This window comes from Chelonia mydas, chromosome 2, assembly GCF_015237465.2.
Source record: "Chelonia mydas isolate rCheMyd1 chromosome 2, rCheMyd1.pri.v2, whole genome shotgun sequence".
Classification (NCBI taxonomy): Eukaryota; Metazoa; Chordata; order Testudines; family Cheloniidae; genus Chelonia; species Chelonia mydas.
This window is the reverse complement of record NC_057850.1, coordinates 67,155,937-67,170,187: the sequence shown is the minus strand read 5'-3', so window position 1 is coordinate 67,170,187 and position 14,251 is coordinate 67,155,937. Positions and strand designations below refer to the sequence as shown.

Here is a 14,251-nt window from a genome sequence, read left to right as displayed (position 1 = left end):
CTTCCTATTTTCCTTCCCATTTGATCTAATGTTTGCTTGCTGCTTTTGGAGTGGGGAGGGCAGTGAAAACGTTTATAACATGGTACAGATTTTGGCTGAAAATATACCTAGTCCCTGTAATGCCCCCTCACATGCCTGCCTCTTCTGCTATCTCTAGTTATATATTTCAATGTAAAAGATAAGTCAACATGGAGTCAAGGTTGTTGACATCCGTCTAAAGAATGTATACTAAAACTTTAGAAGTCACTTCCTCTTTCATATGCAATATTCCTGTCAATGTGCTCACATAAGGAGGAATGAGAAATAATATTTCACATTACAGCCTTTACTGAGATCACAAAAATGAGTTTAGTTTTTCAGTGCATATAATTAAATATATTTAGATGCTTAAAATATGCATAGGTGGTTTCTGAACTCCATATTAACATTATATGCCTGATCCAGCAAGGTACTTAAGCCTAAATTAAAATACGTGAGTAGTCCCACTGACATCCATGGGGCCACTGGCATGCTTAAAGTTAGGCATGTGCGTAAGTACCTTGTTGGTCTGGGGCCTACATCCTTACAAGATAGATCATTTGGGTGTGTATAATATGTGCCTGTGTGTTTTGTATACTCATACATATGGTATGAAAAATGGAATTACACAAAAGTAATGGATATATCTGCAAACATCATGTATGGATATTACCAAACAAAACAGTTTCTGAAACCATAAGAAAAATTTCAGGAAGACCTTTGTAAATCTATAAAAGGATTACAATATAGACACGTCTGACTGATGCCTGTTTTTATGAACTTTAAAGGTATGCTTTTGTTTCAGAAATGTTTCCATATGTAAACCTGCAACCTGCATATGGTCCTACAAAAAAAGATTACATTGGTCTAGAGTAAGCAACATATGGTATGCTACTTTCCAAATAATATACGTAATTTAGAAATTTATTAATCATTCCTTAAAGTAAAATATTCTAAGAAACAGTACTGTGTACATGGTCAGAATTAATGTCGTCATGTGAATTCTGATTTCCTATTTGCTCATATAGGTGAGTTGATTGTCAGGGGCAAACACATATCCTATTCTGCTGACTTTACCTTATCTATACATGTGGTAAATTTGTAGTTTTAATTAAAAAAATCAGATTAAAAGGTCCCAAACTAGTGAAAATTTTGTAACATGGTTATTGCTTCTAACATTAAACTTTTTAAAAAAGAATTGCGGTTGATAGAGGGATGTTAATCAAAATAGAATCCTACTTACTATCTTAACTATGTAAAAGCTATTGAAGCTCTAAGGTAAGACAGAAAACCAATGACACAAGAGGATAGAAGGCTTGATTCACCATAATGTTACACCAGTTTCATGCACTGGAATTACACTAGCAGAAGACCAGAGCAATGCAGTGGAGAATCCAGCAACAAGAAATGGAATGTCTGATCCTCCCAGTTATAAGTATCAAAAGCTGAATGTTAGTTGAGGTACAATTGAAATCACCCAACAAATGTATCTGATCTGGAAAAAGCTGCTTCCTTATAGGTTCGAAGAAAAGATAGAAAGGAATATCACCCTGAAGCAAGAGGTCATGATTGTCAAAAGTATTGCGAAACAAAGGGAAACAGCTTTGGTAAAGGTATTCATCTGTGCATGCAGAAATTGACGAATCTTAAGGCAGAGTGAGGGAACTGAGAGCAAAACCAGGAATCAAATGCATCAAAATAGATAGACCTCCTTGGTATAGCTAAATAAGATTGTAGGAGAGTTCGTGTGTGAGTATCTGAAAAAGTTAGAAAATACCATAAAGGAAAAGGAAGAAGATATATTCTTTGGAAGACTGGAACGAGAGAGAGCATTTCCTTGACTTTTGGAGCTGACTTGGTCAAGGCCCCCTGTTTAGGAACACAGAGAACCAAGTATAAAAGCACAGGAATAATTGTTTTTCCTTAAAATAGATGATATGGGAAAGAGAAAGAAGCAGATGGAGCTGTTGAGACCTATAACAAAGCAAAAGCTATTGCACTCAAGAAAATACAGCCCTAGAAGAGTGAGATTTTTGAAAAGAAGAAGCTTTGCATGGTTTATGAAGCAGGTGTAGCGATGGCTGCAATCACAGTAATTACCCTTGAATTATATTTTGTAATTAATAGAATTGGATTCAGAAGTGATCTTGCTGAATGCACACTTGTTTATATACTGTGCGTATACAAATTATCTTGTTATACTGGTGTAACCCCATTTAAGGTGCACTGGAATAACAGTGAAGAATACTTTGATAGGTGCTTCTCCAGCACTTACATATTGCTTGGGATGTTTCCATTATGTATCTAGTTGAGAAGAAAAGAAACAAACTGCTCTAGGGGCCTTAAAGTAGATGTAGATTTATGCTTACTCCCACTAGAAGGCCTCATTTACACCCCAAAGGAGACTTAGTGTAAATGAAAAAGCCAGTGCATAGTGCCAACAGCTGAAAGTGGAGAACTATACTACTCCACTCAGAACCAGAGCACTAGCCTAATGCACAGGGGGAGGGGAGAAAGAAAAGGGGTGGGGGGGGGGAAGAGGGAGATCTCTTCCAGTTGCACAGTTCCATAGCTAGAACAGTGAATGAAATGGAAATGTATCCTGTCAAAGGAAAAAAGTCTCTTACTGACTTCCAACACTAAGGGCCTGATCCAAAGTGCACTGTGATCAATTGGAGTCTTTCTCTTGACTTCAATGAGCTTAGAGTCCAATCCTGCCCCTTTTGAAGCCACGGGGAGAAAAGCTGGTCCTTTATGATGTAGGTACAGAAAACTATTAGTAATAAACTTATAAGAAACAAACCGCTGTTATGCAAAATTCCATGAAACACAATATTGTATGGTAAGTCCAGGCAGCCACTCAATGCATACAAAAAAGCAAGTTAGAAAATATTCAGCTGGGTGTTGATGCAATAATTAGAAAAAGAAACCTCTTAGAAAAGAACTGGTTACTTAAATGGAGAAGTCAAAACAGAATCTGGACTAATTTTGACTCTCTTTGGTGAGATTCATAAACCACATAAGAGCTTTAAACTGAGGTGGGAGGGGATCAAGTTATTCCTAATTACAATATTTTAAACTTGATAATCTAAATAGATGACCTCTTTACATGCCCTGACCCTGCAACCTTTATTCAGAGATTGTCCTTCAAGGCCTCATTGTTGAGGTTCTCTCCACAGAAAAGTTGCCCTCAAACCTGATAGAGGATGCCAAGGGATCCCTAGCTCTGTAAACTAGCAGTAGCTCTGGATCCCAACAGCCACATCCCTCCACCTTCCATGTCTTTCAGTTGCCTGACTCCAGCGGCTTCTGAGGACCCAGGAGAGGATAGGCAGATACATTAATACAGTCCTCACTTTACAGATATCCACTGTCAGGCCTAATGGGGACATCCCCCCGACAACTCCAGCCATTTCCCCTCAGGTGGACCACAAACCATGCAGAAAGATCTCTCAAGGGTCCATAGAAGGAGTGAACGCTGCTGTACAGGCATCTAAGCCCCCTTCTGTGCAGTGAAGAGACCTCCATATGGAGACCCCTCCATACCTGGATCGTCGGAACACCAGCTGGGCCCTAAACAGTTGTTGATTACAGGCTATGTTTCAAATAATATATCGCAATGTAATTTCATAGATACATCTGTAGAATCATAGAATATCAGAGTTGGAAGGGACCTCCAGAGGTCATCCAGTCCAACCCCCTGTCCAGAGCAGGACCAATCCCCAACTAAATCATCCCAGCCAGGGCTTTGTCAAGCCTGACCTTAAAAACTTCTAAGGAAGGGGATTCCACCACCTCCCTAGGTAACGCATTCCAGTGTTTCACCACCCTCCTAGTGAAAAAGTTTTTCCTAATATCCAACTTAAATCTCCCCCACTGCAACTTGAGACCATTACTCCTTGTCCTGTCTTCTGCTATCACTGAGAATAGTCTAGATCCATCCTCTTTGGATCCACCTTTCAGGTAGTTAAAAGCAGCTATCAAATCCCCCCCCATTCTTCTCTTCCATAGACTAAACAATCCCAGTTCCCTCAGCCTCTCCTCATAAGTCATGTGTTCCAGACGCCTAATCATTTTTGTTGCCCTTCGCTGGACTCTCTCCAATTTTTCCACATCCTTCTTGTAGTGTGGGGCCCAAAACTGGACACAGTACTCCAGATGAGGCCTCACCAATGTCGAATAGAGGGGAACGATCATGTCCCTCGATCTGCTGGCAATGCCCCTACTTATACACCTGAAATGCCATTGGCCTTCTTGGCAACAAGGGCACACTGTCAACTCATATCCAGCTTCTCATCCACTGTCACCCCTAGGTCCTTCTCTGCAGAACTGCTGCCTAGCCATTCGGTCCCCAGTCTGTAGCGGTGCATGGGATTCTTCCATCCTAAGTGCAGGACTCTGCACTTGTCCGTGTTGAACATCATCAGATTTCTTTTGGCCCAATCCTCCAATTTGTCTAGGTCCCTCTGTATCCTATCCCTACCCTCCAGCGTATCTACCACTCCTCCCAGTTTAGTGTCATCCGCAAACTTGCTGAGGGTGCAATCCACACCATCCTCCAGATCATTAATGAAGATATTGAACAAAACCGGCCCCAGGACCGACCCTTGGGGCACTCCGCTAGATACCGGCTGCCAACTAGACATGGAGCCATTGATCACTACCCGTTGAGCCCGACAAGCTAGCTAGCTTTCTACCCACCTTGTAGTGCATCCATCCAGTCCATACTTCTTTAACTTGCTGACAAGAATACTGTGGGAGACCGTGTCAAAAGCTTTGCTAAAGTCAAGGAATAACACGTCCACTGCTTTCCCTTCATCCACCGCACCAGTTATCTCATCATAGAAGGCAATTAGATTAGTTAGGGATGACTTTCCCTTGGTGAATCCATGCTGACTGTTCCTGATCACTTTCCTCTCCTCTAAGTGCTTCAGAATTGATTCCTTGAGGACCTGCTCCATGATTTTTCCGGGGACTGAGGTGAGGCTGACTGGCCTGTAGTTCCCAGGATCCTCCTTCTTCCCTTTTTTAAAGATGGGCACTACATTAGCCTTTTTCGAGTCTTCCGGGACTTCCCCCGATCGCCATGAGTTTTCAAAGATAATGGCCAATGGCTCTGCAATCACATCCGCCAATTCCTGTAGCATCTTGTAGTACTGTGTACTACTCTGTATATGCCAAACAGTCAATTAAAGTCACATATTAAAAATCCACACTAAACTGATTTTATTAGAGCACAAGTATAATACAGTAATAGTGACGATCTGCTGAGATATATGGTAGCTTAACTGGCTACATACATTGCATTATTTGCTGACATGGGAATCTAGTGGAGTCACTGTATTCTGTATAGGTGCTGAATAAATTATTAAACTAGATATCTTTAGAAAGAAGTGAATTTACATAAATCTAAGGTGGTAACCATATGCTGGACAATTGAGAATTGAAATCAGTGTAGGCTTACAAGAGTGACTAGAAATTAAAAGCAGGGCCATACCTGTCTGTCTAAGGTTGTAGAGTAAGTGTACATTATTTGAGAAACATTATGTGATCCTGTCATTAAAGACTGTATTGTAATGCATATGCACAAGGGGGGCAAGGTTGATCTTATGTGTGGCAATCATAACCTTGTCATTCCTTGACTTTTAAGTGCTCAATTATATAGCCCTTAACAGTCTCTTCATACACATAATTTAAGGCAGTAATACACACTATTTTCAGAGATTTTATGCACAGGGTTGTCTGTAGAACCAAAAGCTGCTCTTATACTCATCCTTCAATTAAGAGGTTGAAGGCATAGCTACTGTGTATTTTTATTTGTCAATATAAATGGTTCCATTTCATTCCTGGACTGGAATGGGCGGTGTTAAGCAGCAGATTTTACCACTGGAATTTCGCATCCCGTTTTCATGAATGTTTCTATTAGGATTTTTCTAGCAATACGATTAAATTTTGGCTGTTTTATTTAGAAAGTGAAAATATAGTTAACAAAATATATCACCGCTAAAAATGACCGTTAAAGAAACCAGTCATGCCAAATAGCGATCTTCGCTTGTACAACCCCCTTGATGTCAGAGGAGTTACAAGTGGAACAGAACAGACTTGTCCTTCCTTTCCCAATTCCCCATGCCGAATTCAGAGCTCTTATGCCATAGTTATCTCTAGGTGCTGCTTGTTTAACTGAGCCCTGTTTAGCTGTTTATCACATCGTTATGTAGCCGAACTGTTAATTTTAGAGAGATACGATTAATCAGATGTAACTTAACTAAGCCACTGTGCATACGCTGCCACCTTTGAGTGCGAGGCAATTACAGCAATATGAGGCTGCTGCACGGAGAATAATAGGATAACGAACAGCCAAGCGTTTTAAGAGGCCGGGCTGTAGCTCAGTCGCATGGCCAAGTCAGCAAGGCCTCTTTTGGAGGTGAGCAGTGCTTAATGGCAGGGGAAGGGCTGAACTGGCTAGAGTGCCAAGGGAGAGCGATTGCTGGCGCGGGAAAACATTGAGGGGAGCCCGGCCCAGGCTTTAGATCGCTAGAGAGTGCGCGCTCGGGGCTGAATAACTAGGCAAAGGAGCGATTTCCATTTCAACCCATGCTTGTGCTACCCCCCCTAGCCTAGCTGGGGGTGCTTCTGTTGTAAGATGGAAAGGACAGCCGTGTGGCCATGTGCGCTGTTCTAGGCAAAAGGCACAGCGGTAAAGTTAACACTTCACGCAGCTCTGGAACCATTTTCGCAGCGGAAGCTCGGCTCGGAGACGACGGGGGAGGCGAACTCTCTCCCGCCTTGGCCGCGTGAATGACATTAAGCCCCCGCTGGCTCTGGGGGGCAGGATAGAGCGGGGTCTCCGCACCTTCCCCGCGGCGCCGCTGCCAACCGGTGAATCTCGGTATAACTGAAGAAGGGCACCGCTCGCTCTTACACGTGGCAAAGTTAACGGAGGTAAAACATTTCCTGCGGGGGGGTGGGACGTATAATTTCGTTGTGCTTTCAAACCACTTACGCGGGAGCGGCCGTGGCTTTCTGCTCTGAGCGCTGGCCGGGGGAGGGTGATTGCTAACAAGTACTCGGTCATGCCGGGCTGGGCAATGCCTTGGGGAGGACGCTGCTCGCTTCTTCCAGCATCGGCTTCTTGTGTCCTGATCATTCCTGCTACACCAGCCCCATTCTCCTGACTCCAGCGCAGCTCCCCCTGAGACCAGCCTTCCTTCCCTCTCACCCGCTGCGGGGAGACGCTCGCCAGCCACCCTCCCTACGGGCCCAAGTGACACAGCAGCACCTAAGGGGGCAGCCTGGCCAGGGCTCTCCCCCCTCAGCGCGGTAGCGGCAGCAGCAAGCGGAGAGGTAGCTGCACACGCACCGCTCCCCTCACCCGCCCGCCTCATTCCTGCTGCCATGAGCTCCTGCTGTCCGAGCGCAGTGCGACCCCTCCCGGCGGCTGCGCCCTGCGCGCCCCCTTCTCCACCCCCGCAGCTCCCGCTCCCCCGGCTTCCCCTTCTGGCTGCTCCCAGAGCGACGCTCCTCACCCTGCGCTGCAGCGCCTTTGGGCCGAAAGCCCACGCACGCTCTCCCCCACCCTTCCTCTCCAGTGCTGCTCCTATCACCCCTTCCCTGCCGTGCCCTAACCCCCCCCCGCCTCCCTCCCAACCCCTGCCCGCCCCAGTGATCCCCCATCCACCCCGTGCCCTAACCCCCTGCCTCCCTCCCAACCCCTGCCCGCCCCAGTGATCCCCCATCCACCCCGTGCCCAACCCCCCCGCCTCCCTCCCAACCCCTGCCCGCCCCAGTGATCCCCCATTCACCCCGTGTCCTAACCCCCCCGCCCCCATCCCAACCCCTGCCCGCCCCAGTGATCCCCCATTCACCCCGTGCCCGAACCCCCCCCACCTCCATCCCAACCCCTGCCCTCCCCAGTGATCCCCCATTCACCCCGTGCCCTAACCCCCCCGCCTCCATCCCAACCCCTGCCCTCCCCAGTGGTTCCCCCAACCCCCGCCCGCCCCAATGATCCCCCATTCACCCCGTGTCCTAACCCCCCCGCCCCATCCCAACCCCTGCCCGCTCCAGTGATCCCCCATCCACCCCGTGCCCAACCCCCCGCCTCCCTCCCAACCCCTGTCCGCCCCAGTGATCCCCCCATTCACCCCGTGTCCTAACCCCCCGCTTCCATCCCAACACCGCCCGCCCCAGTGATCCCCCATTCACCCCGTGCCCTAACCCCCCCGCCTCCATCCCAACCCCTGCCCTCCCCAGTGATTCCCCCAACCCCCGCCCGCCCCAGTGATCCCCCATCCACCCCGTGCCCTAACCCCCCGCCTCCATCCCAACCCCTGCCCGCCCCAGTGATTCCCCCATTCACCCCGTGCCCAACCCCCCCGCCTCCCTCCCAACCCCTGCCCGCCCCAGTGATCCCCCATTCACCCCGTGTCCTAACCCCCCCGCCCCCATCCCAACCCCTGCCCGCCCCAGTGATCCCCCATTCACCCCGTGCCCTAACCCCCCCGCCTCCATCCCAACCCCTGCCCTCCCCAGTGATTCCCCCAACCCCCGCCCGCCCCAGTGATCCCCCATTCACCCCGTGTCCTAACCCCCCCGCCCCCATCCCAACCCCTGCCCGCTCCAGTGATCCCCCATCCACCCCGTGCCCAACCCCCCGCCTCCCTCCCAACCCCTGTCCGCCCCAGTGATCCCCCCATTCACTCCGTGTCCTAACCCCCCGCTTCCATCCCAACACCGCCCGCCCCAGTGATCCCCCATTCACCCCGTGCCAGAACCCCCCCCCCCGCCTCCATCCCAACCCCCGCCCGCCCCAGTGATCCCCCATCCACCCCGTGCCCTAACCCCCCGCCTCCATCCCAACCCCTGCCCGCCCCAGTGATCCCCCATCCACCCCGTGCCCTAACCCCCCGCCTCCATCCCAACCCCTGCCCTCCCCAGTGATTCCCCCATTCACCCCGTGCCCGAACCCCCCCCGCCTCCCTCCCAACCCCTGCCCGAACCCCCCCCGCCTCCCTCCCAACCCCTGCCCTCCCCAGTGATTCCCCCATCCACCCCGTGCCCGAACCCCCCCCGCCTCCCTCCCAACCCCTGCCCTCCCCAGTGATTCCCCCATCCACCCCGTGCCCGAACCCCCCCCGCCTCCCTCCCAACCCCTGCCCTCCCCAGTGATTCCCCCATCCACCCCGTGCCCGAACCCCCCCCGCCTCCATCCCAACCCCTGCCCTCCCCAGTGATTCCCCCATTCACCCCGTGCCCGAACCCCCCCCGCCTCCCTCCCAACCCCTGCCCGAACCCCCCCCGCCTCCCTCCCAACCCCTGCCCTCCCCAGTGATTCCCCCATCCACCCCGTGCCCGAACCCCCCCCCCGCCTCCCTCCCAACCCCTGCCCTCCCCAGTGATTCCCCCATCCACCCCGTGCCCGAACCCCCCCCGCCTCCCTCCCAACCCCTGCCCGCCCCAGTGATTCCCCCATCCACCCCGTGCCCTAACCCCCCGCCTCCATCCCAACCCCTGTCCGCCCCAGTGATTCCCCCCCATTCACCCCGTGTCCTAACCCCCCTCCGCCTCCATCCCAACCCCTGCCCTCCCCAGTGATCCCCCATCCACCCCGTGCCTAATCCCCTGCCCGCCCCAGTGGTCCCCATCCACCCCGTGCCCAACCCCCCCGCCTCCCTCCCAACCCCTGCCCGCCCCAGTGATCCCCCATTCACCCCGTGGCCTAACCCCCCCCCGCCCCCCTCCCAACCCCTGCCCTCCCCAGTGATCCCCCATTCACCCTGTGCCCTAACCCCCGCCTCCATCCCAACCCCGCCCGCCCCAGTGATCCCCCATTCACCCCGTGGCCCCTGAGCTGCCCCTCCCCAGCGCAGTTCCTGGCCGCTCCCTGTCCCCGCACCCAGGGACAGGCAGGTAGCTGCTCCCTTCCGCGCCCCCCGCCCCCCTTCGCTCCCTACCTCCCGCGGCGCTGGGTGCCCCGCCCCCTCCCCGCCCGCGCGCCGCGGCTGGTGCTGGGGGCGGCAGCGAGGAGGAAGGGATGAGGTCATCCTCTTTCCCGGCGTCAGTCAGCTGGGTGGCGGCGGCGGGCGGAGGGATGCGCCGGTCCGGGGAGCGGTCCCGCGGCTGCTGCCGGCTCGGGCGGAGCGCGCGGGTGGCGGGGCGCCGGGGCTGAGCGTGGCTCCCCACAGGCAGGCGGCGCTCCAGGCGAGGCGGGCCCGGGAGGAGCCGGCGGCCGGGAGCCGGGCCGGGGAGCGGAGCGGCGGCGGCGGCGGGGGAGGAGCAGGGGGAGGCGCGGGATAAAGGCGCGCTCTCCCCGGCGGCGGGGCGGAGGCATCATGGCCGCGAAGTCGGACGGGCGGCTGAAGATGAAGAAGGGCGGCGAGGTGGCGTTCACGCCGCTGCAGAACTCGGACCACTCGGGCTCGGTGCAGGCGCTGGCCCCGGGGCTGCCCTCGGGTGCGGGGCCGGGCGGCGGCGGCGACGACGAGGCCCCGGGGGGCGGCTGCTGCAGCGGCAGCAGCGGGGACGGCGGCTCCAGCTGCTGCGGCGGGGGAAGAGGCGGCGGCTCCCGGGGCTCGGGCGGGGGCTCGTCGGCGCTGTGCCTGCGGCTGGGCCGGGAGCAGCGGCGCTACTCGCTGTGGGACTGCCTGTGGATCCTGGCCGCCTTGGCCGTGTACTTCGCCGACGTGGGCACCGACGTCTGGCTGGCGGTCGATTACTACGTGCGGGGCCAGCGCTGGTGGTTCGGGCTGACCCTCTTCTTCGTGCTGCTCGGCTCCCTCTCCGTGCAGGTGTTCAGCTTCCGCTGGTTCGTGCACGACTTCAGCACCGAGGACAGTGCCGCCGCCGCCGCCGCTGCCGGCCACTGCCCGGCCGCCGAGAGCAAACTGTTGGTGAGCAGCGGCTCGGCGGCCGGGGACATGGACGCCCCTCGCCCCTGCACGCCGCAGAGGCAGGCGTCCAACGCCAGCAAAAGCAACGCCACCACGGCCACCAACAGCAGCAGCAGCAGCAGCACCAGCGGCGGCGGCAGGGCCGGCAAGAGCCGGTCCGCCTCCTGCGCCTTCTGCATCTGGCTCCTGCAGTCCCTCATCCACATCCTGCAGCTCGGGCAGATCTGGAGGTACAGCCTCTTTACCCTGCTTACACCCCCACCTACCGGCCACAGCTTCCCCGGGCTCCCCTGGGGGCTCGGCCCCTACCCGCCCGGTGATGATGTTGGGAGGCTGGGGAGGGGCTCCTCTTGTGTGTAATTAATTGAGCGAAAACTTGCATTGCTATTAAGTTTTCCCCCTTTCTTTTCCGGAAGTAAGTGACCGTGTAAATAATGTAGTTTGGGTGTATGCAGTTCTCTATAGTGTGGATGCGTGAGCGTGCAAATACACACTCGCACTGGGTTAAAATGTTCTCCAAACTAGGTAGCTCCTACGTGTGTGAGGGAACATGGATAACTCCCTTCCATTGCCACCGCTGGCAATGCTACCTGTTTCCGAGTGGCTGGGTAGGCAGGCAATGAATAGGTTGCACACCCCTGCTCGCACACTATTTTTGATTTGATTGGTATTAAATATGCAGTGTGACAATCCTGCAAAAAGTATTGGTAACCTGCCTCCGTTGCAATGCGTTCAGGTGGTTTGGATGGCTGTATCCTTGTGCATGGCTCTAGAGGAGGTAGGATGACCAGATAGCAAATATGACCAATCAGGCTGGGGGATAATAAGGTCCTGGGGTGGAGGGGATAGGGTCCTACATAAGACAAAGCCCCTAATATCTGGACAGTCCTGATAATATCAGGATGGCTGGTTACCGAAAGAGGAGGATTTATGTAAAAGCCCTTTTAAAAGGGAGGCAGTGGTAAGGATTATTAACCTTCCCAAGTTTTAATGCTAGTGGGCATTTAAACTGGTTGTTTAGTTGTCTTCTGATTTGCTACACATGGGAAACAGTTTCATTACACCCAGATTACATCAACTTGCAATCTAAAACATGATACACCTCCAGATTTATATTATCCCAAAGTCTGGAAAACATTAACTTTCTCAGTGAAGTTAAAAAAACTAGTGTTTTGAGAAAAATATACCATATTCATATTATCTAGAATTCTCTTTGTATATGCACAGTATTAATGTGATTAGAGAACTTCAGAGAGAGTAAAGATTATAGCTAGAAAAGGGATGCATTGTCTAGGGATGTATAGTCCTGTTGTTATAACATCTATTTATATAACATCTAGTTCTCAAATTATGTTTTCCATTTATCATACAGTTTGTATGGTGAAGAAATATTTCAGACAACAAACTTTTAAATAGTTTTGTTTCGTTTCGTGGAAAGGCCACGTTATAATAGTCTATAGCGGATATGATACTTACTTACACTGAATATCATAATTAGTATTAACGTTTTTGGAAAAAACTATGCCATAGTAACTGTATAGTTTCAAATAGTGCAATGCTATTAAGTACTATGTAGCTTATGTGTTCTAATAGATACTGTCTTTTCTTCATCCCCGAAAGATGTTTTTTAAGAATATAATTTTTGTTCAAGAATAGGTTTTAAATTGAGGCATAGTCATTTGCAAGTGAATTTTACCAGTGCTTTAAGCAACCTACTTTTGGGAAAGCATAATGTATGCAGTTACAATTTCAGAATAAAATTATGGTATACAAAAACAATGTTTGAGCTATGCTGAATGTAGCCATCTACTGAAGCAACAGTTGAAAGTATTATTGAAGTTTCTTTTTTGACTGGTGGAAGGTACATTTTTAGAAGAGGTTTTTAATTAGCATATGTTGTAAAAGGATTTCCTATCATGGTCATATCATTTAGTAAGAATCATTTAAATATTTGTTTCAGATTTGGACTCCCAGATTGCTTGTGTACTTCCCCCATGTGGGGCTGAACTCGGGACTCTTAGTGAGATGCATAATAATTAATATTTGGATCCAATCCTGCAACCACACAAGTACCTTTATGCACATGAGTAATGTAATTAAGTACAATAACACTATTCATGTGTGTAAAGTTGCTCATGTGTATTTGTTTGCAGATCAGTAAGCATGATCTGATACCATGTAATTTTAATATACTCAGAACAAATTGCCTGCCCCACCTACCCCCAGAATGGTCAAAGTGGCAGGAGTGAAGCATTTCAGTTGTACGTGGGTGGTGGCAGTCTGTAAAGAGGCAAGACAAAGAGAGTCTGCATCACCCTGAGTGCCACAGAACAGAGCTCCTCGACATCTCTCTGGATTAGAACATGCAGGGTAGGGGGAGGGTTTGTGACTTGAGCTGGATATGGTCCAACATTGCATGGCGGTGCAGGAAGCATGGTGAGTTGGGATTGAGGGTTCTTCAGCCCCTTGGCTATTCTTCTATGATAATTATATTCTTTGTGCATAAGATTTTGCTTCATGGAAGAGTGCTTAGTAGTTTGCCCTTAAATTTGCTGACTATCCTTTGATTGTTATAATTTTTCTTCATAAATTGTGTCCATTATAATGCCATAAAACCAACATGAATATCCAACTCAGCAATCTTATTTATGTTTTAGCATGCCATGTTGTTTGATCAATTGGTTAGCTGTTAATTGGTAACTTAACTATTTCTCTTTATATTTTCATAAGACTAGTCATTTTATAGCCGATAGTTTATAGTATTTTACATAGTTATTGTTTATAGTCCATTTGGCTAATTTGTTCCTTTCCTCCCCAACGTATTTCATGAAAGTCAGAGTCCTTATGGTCATCAGCAGTGAATGATATGAGAGGAGAGGTGTGCTTGTACCATTCCCATAGATTCAAAGGCCCGAAGGGACCATTATGATTATCTGGCCTGATCTCCTGTGTAACACAGGCCATTGAACTTACTCAAAATAATTCTAGAGCATATCTTTTAGAAAAACATCCAAACTTCATTTAAAAATGGTCAGTGATGGAGAATCCACTATGACCCTCAGTAAATTGTTCTCATGGTTAATTACTCTCAGTTAAAAATGTATGCCTTATTTCCAGTCTGAATTTGTCTTCAACTTTCAGCCATTGGATCGTGTTATACCTTTCTCCGCTAGATTGAAGCGCTAATGATTAAATATTTGTTCCTATGTATGTTCTTGAGTTCCTTGAGTCTATCACTGTTATAGTGATTTCTAATCTCATCATGCTCACTGCTCTTCTCTGAACCCTCTCCAATTTATCACTATCCTTCTTGAATTGTGGGCATCAGAACTGGACATAGCATT

At 50.2% G+C, this 14,251-nt stretch overlaps 1 protein-coding gene across 2 annotated transcripts in view; it reads left to right on the top strand.

Annotated features, from left to right (window-relative positions):
• Positions 1-10,312: 10,312 nt before the first annotated feature.
• XKR4 (XK related 4) overlaps positions 10,313-14,251 on the top strand; it is a 305,832-nt gene continuing 301,893 nt past the window's right edge. For both annotated transcript variants that reach the window (XR_006288526.1, XM_043539622.1), the window contains exon 1: positions 10,313-11,137. Coding sequence is in view for 1 of the 2 variants with exons in the window: in XM_043539622.1 (XP_043395557.1) it covers positions 10,350-11,137 (788 nt within the window). In the remaining variant the exon portion in view is untranslated. The remainder of the gene's footprint in view (positions 11,138-14,251) is intronic.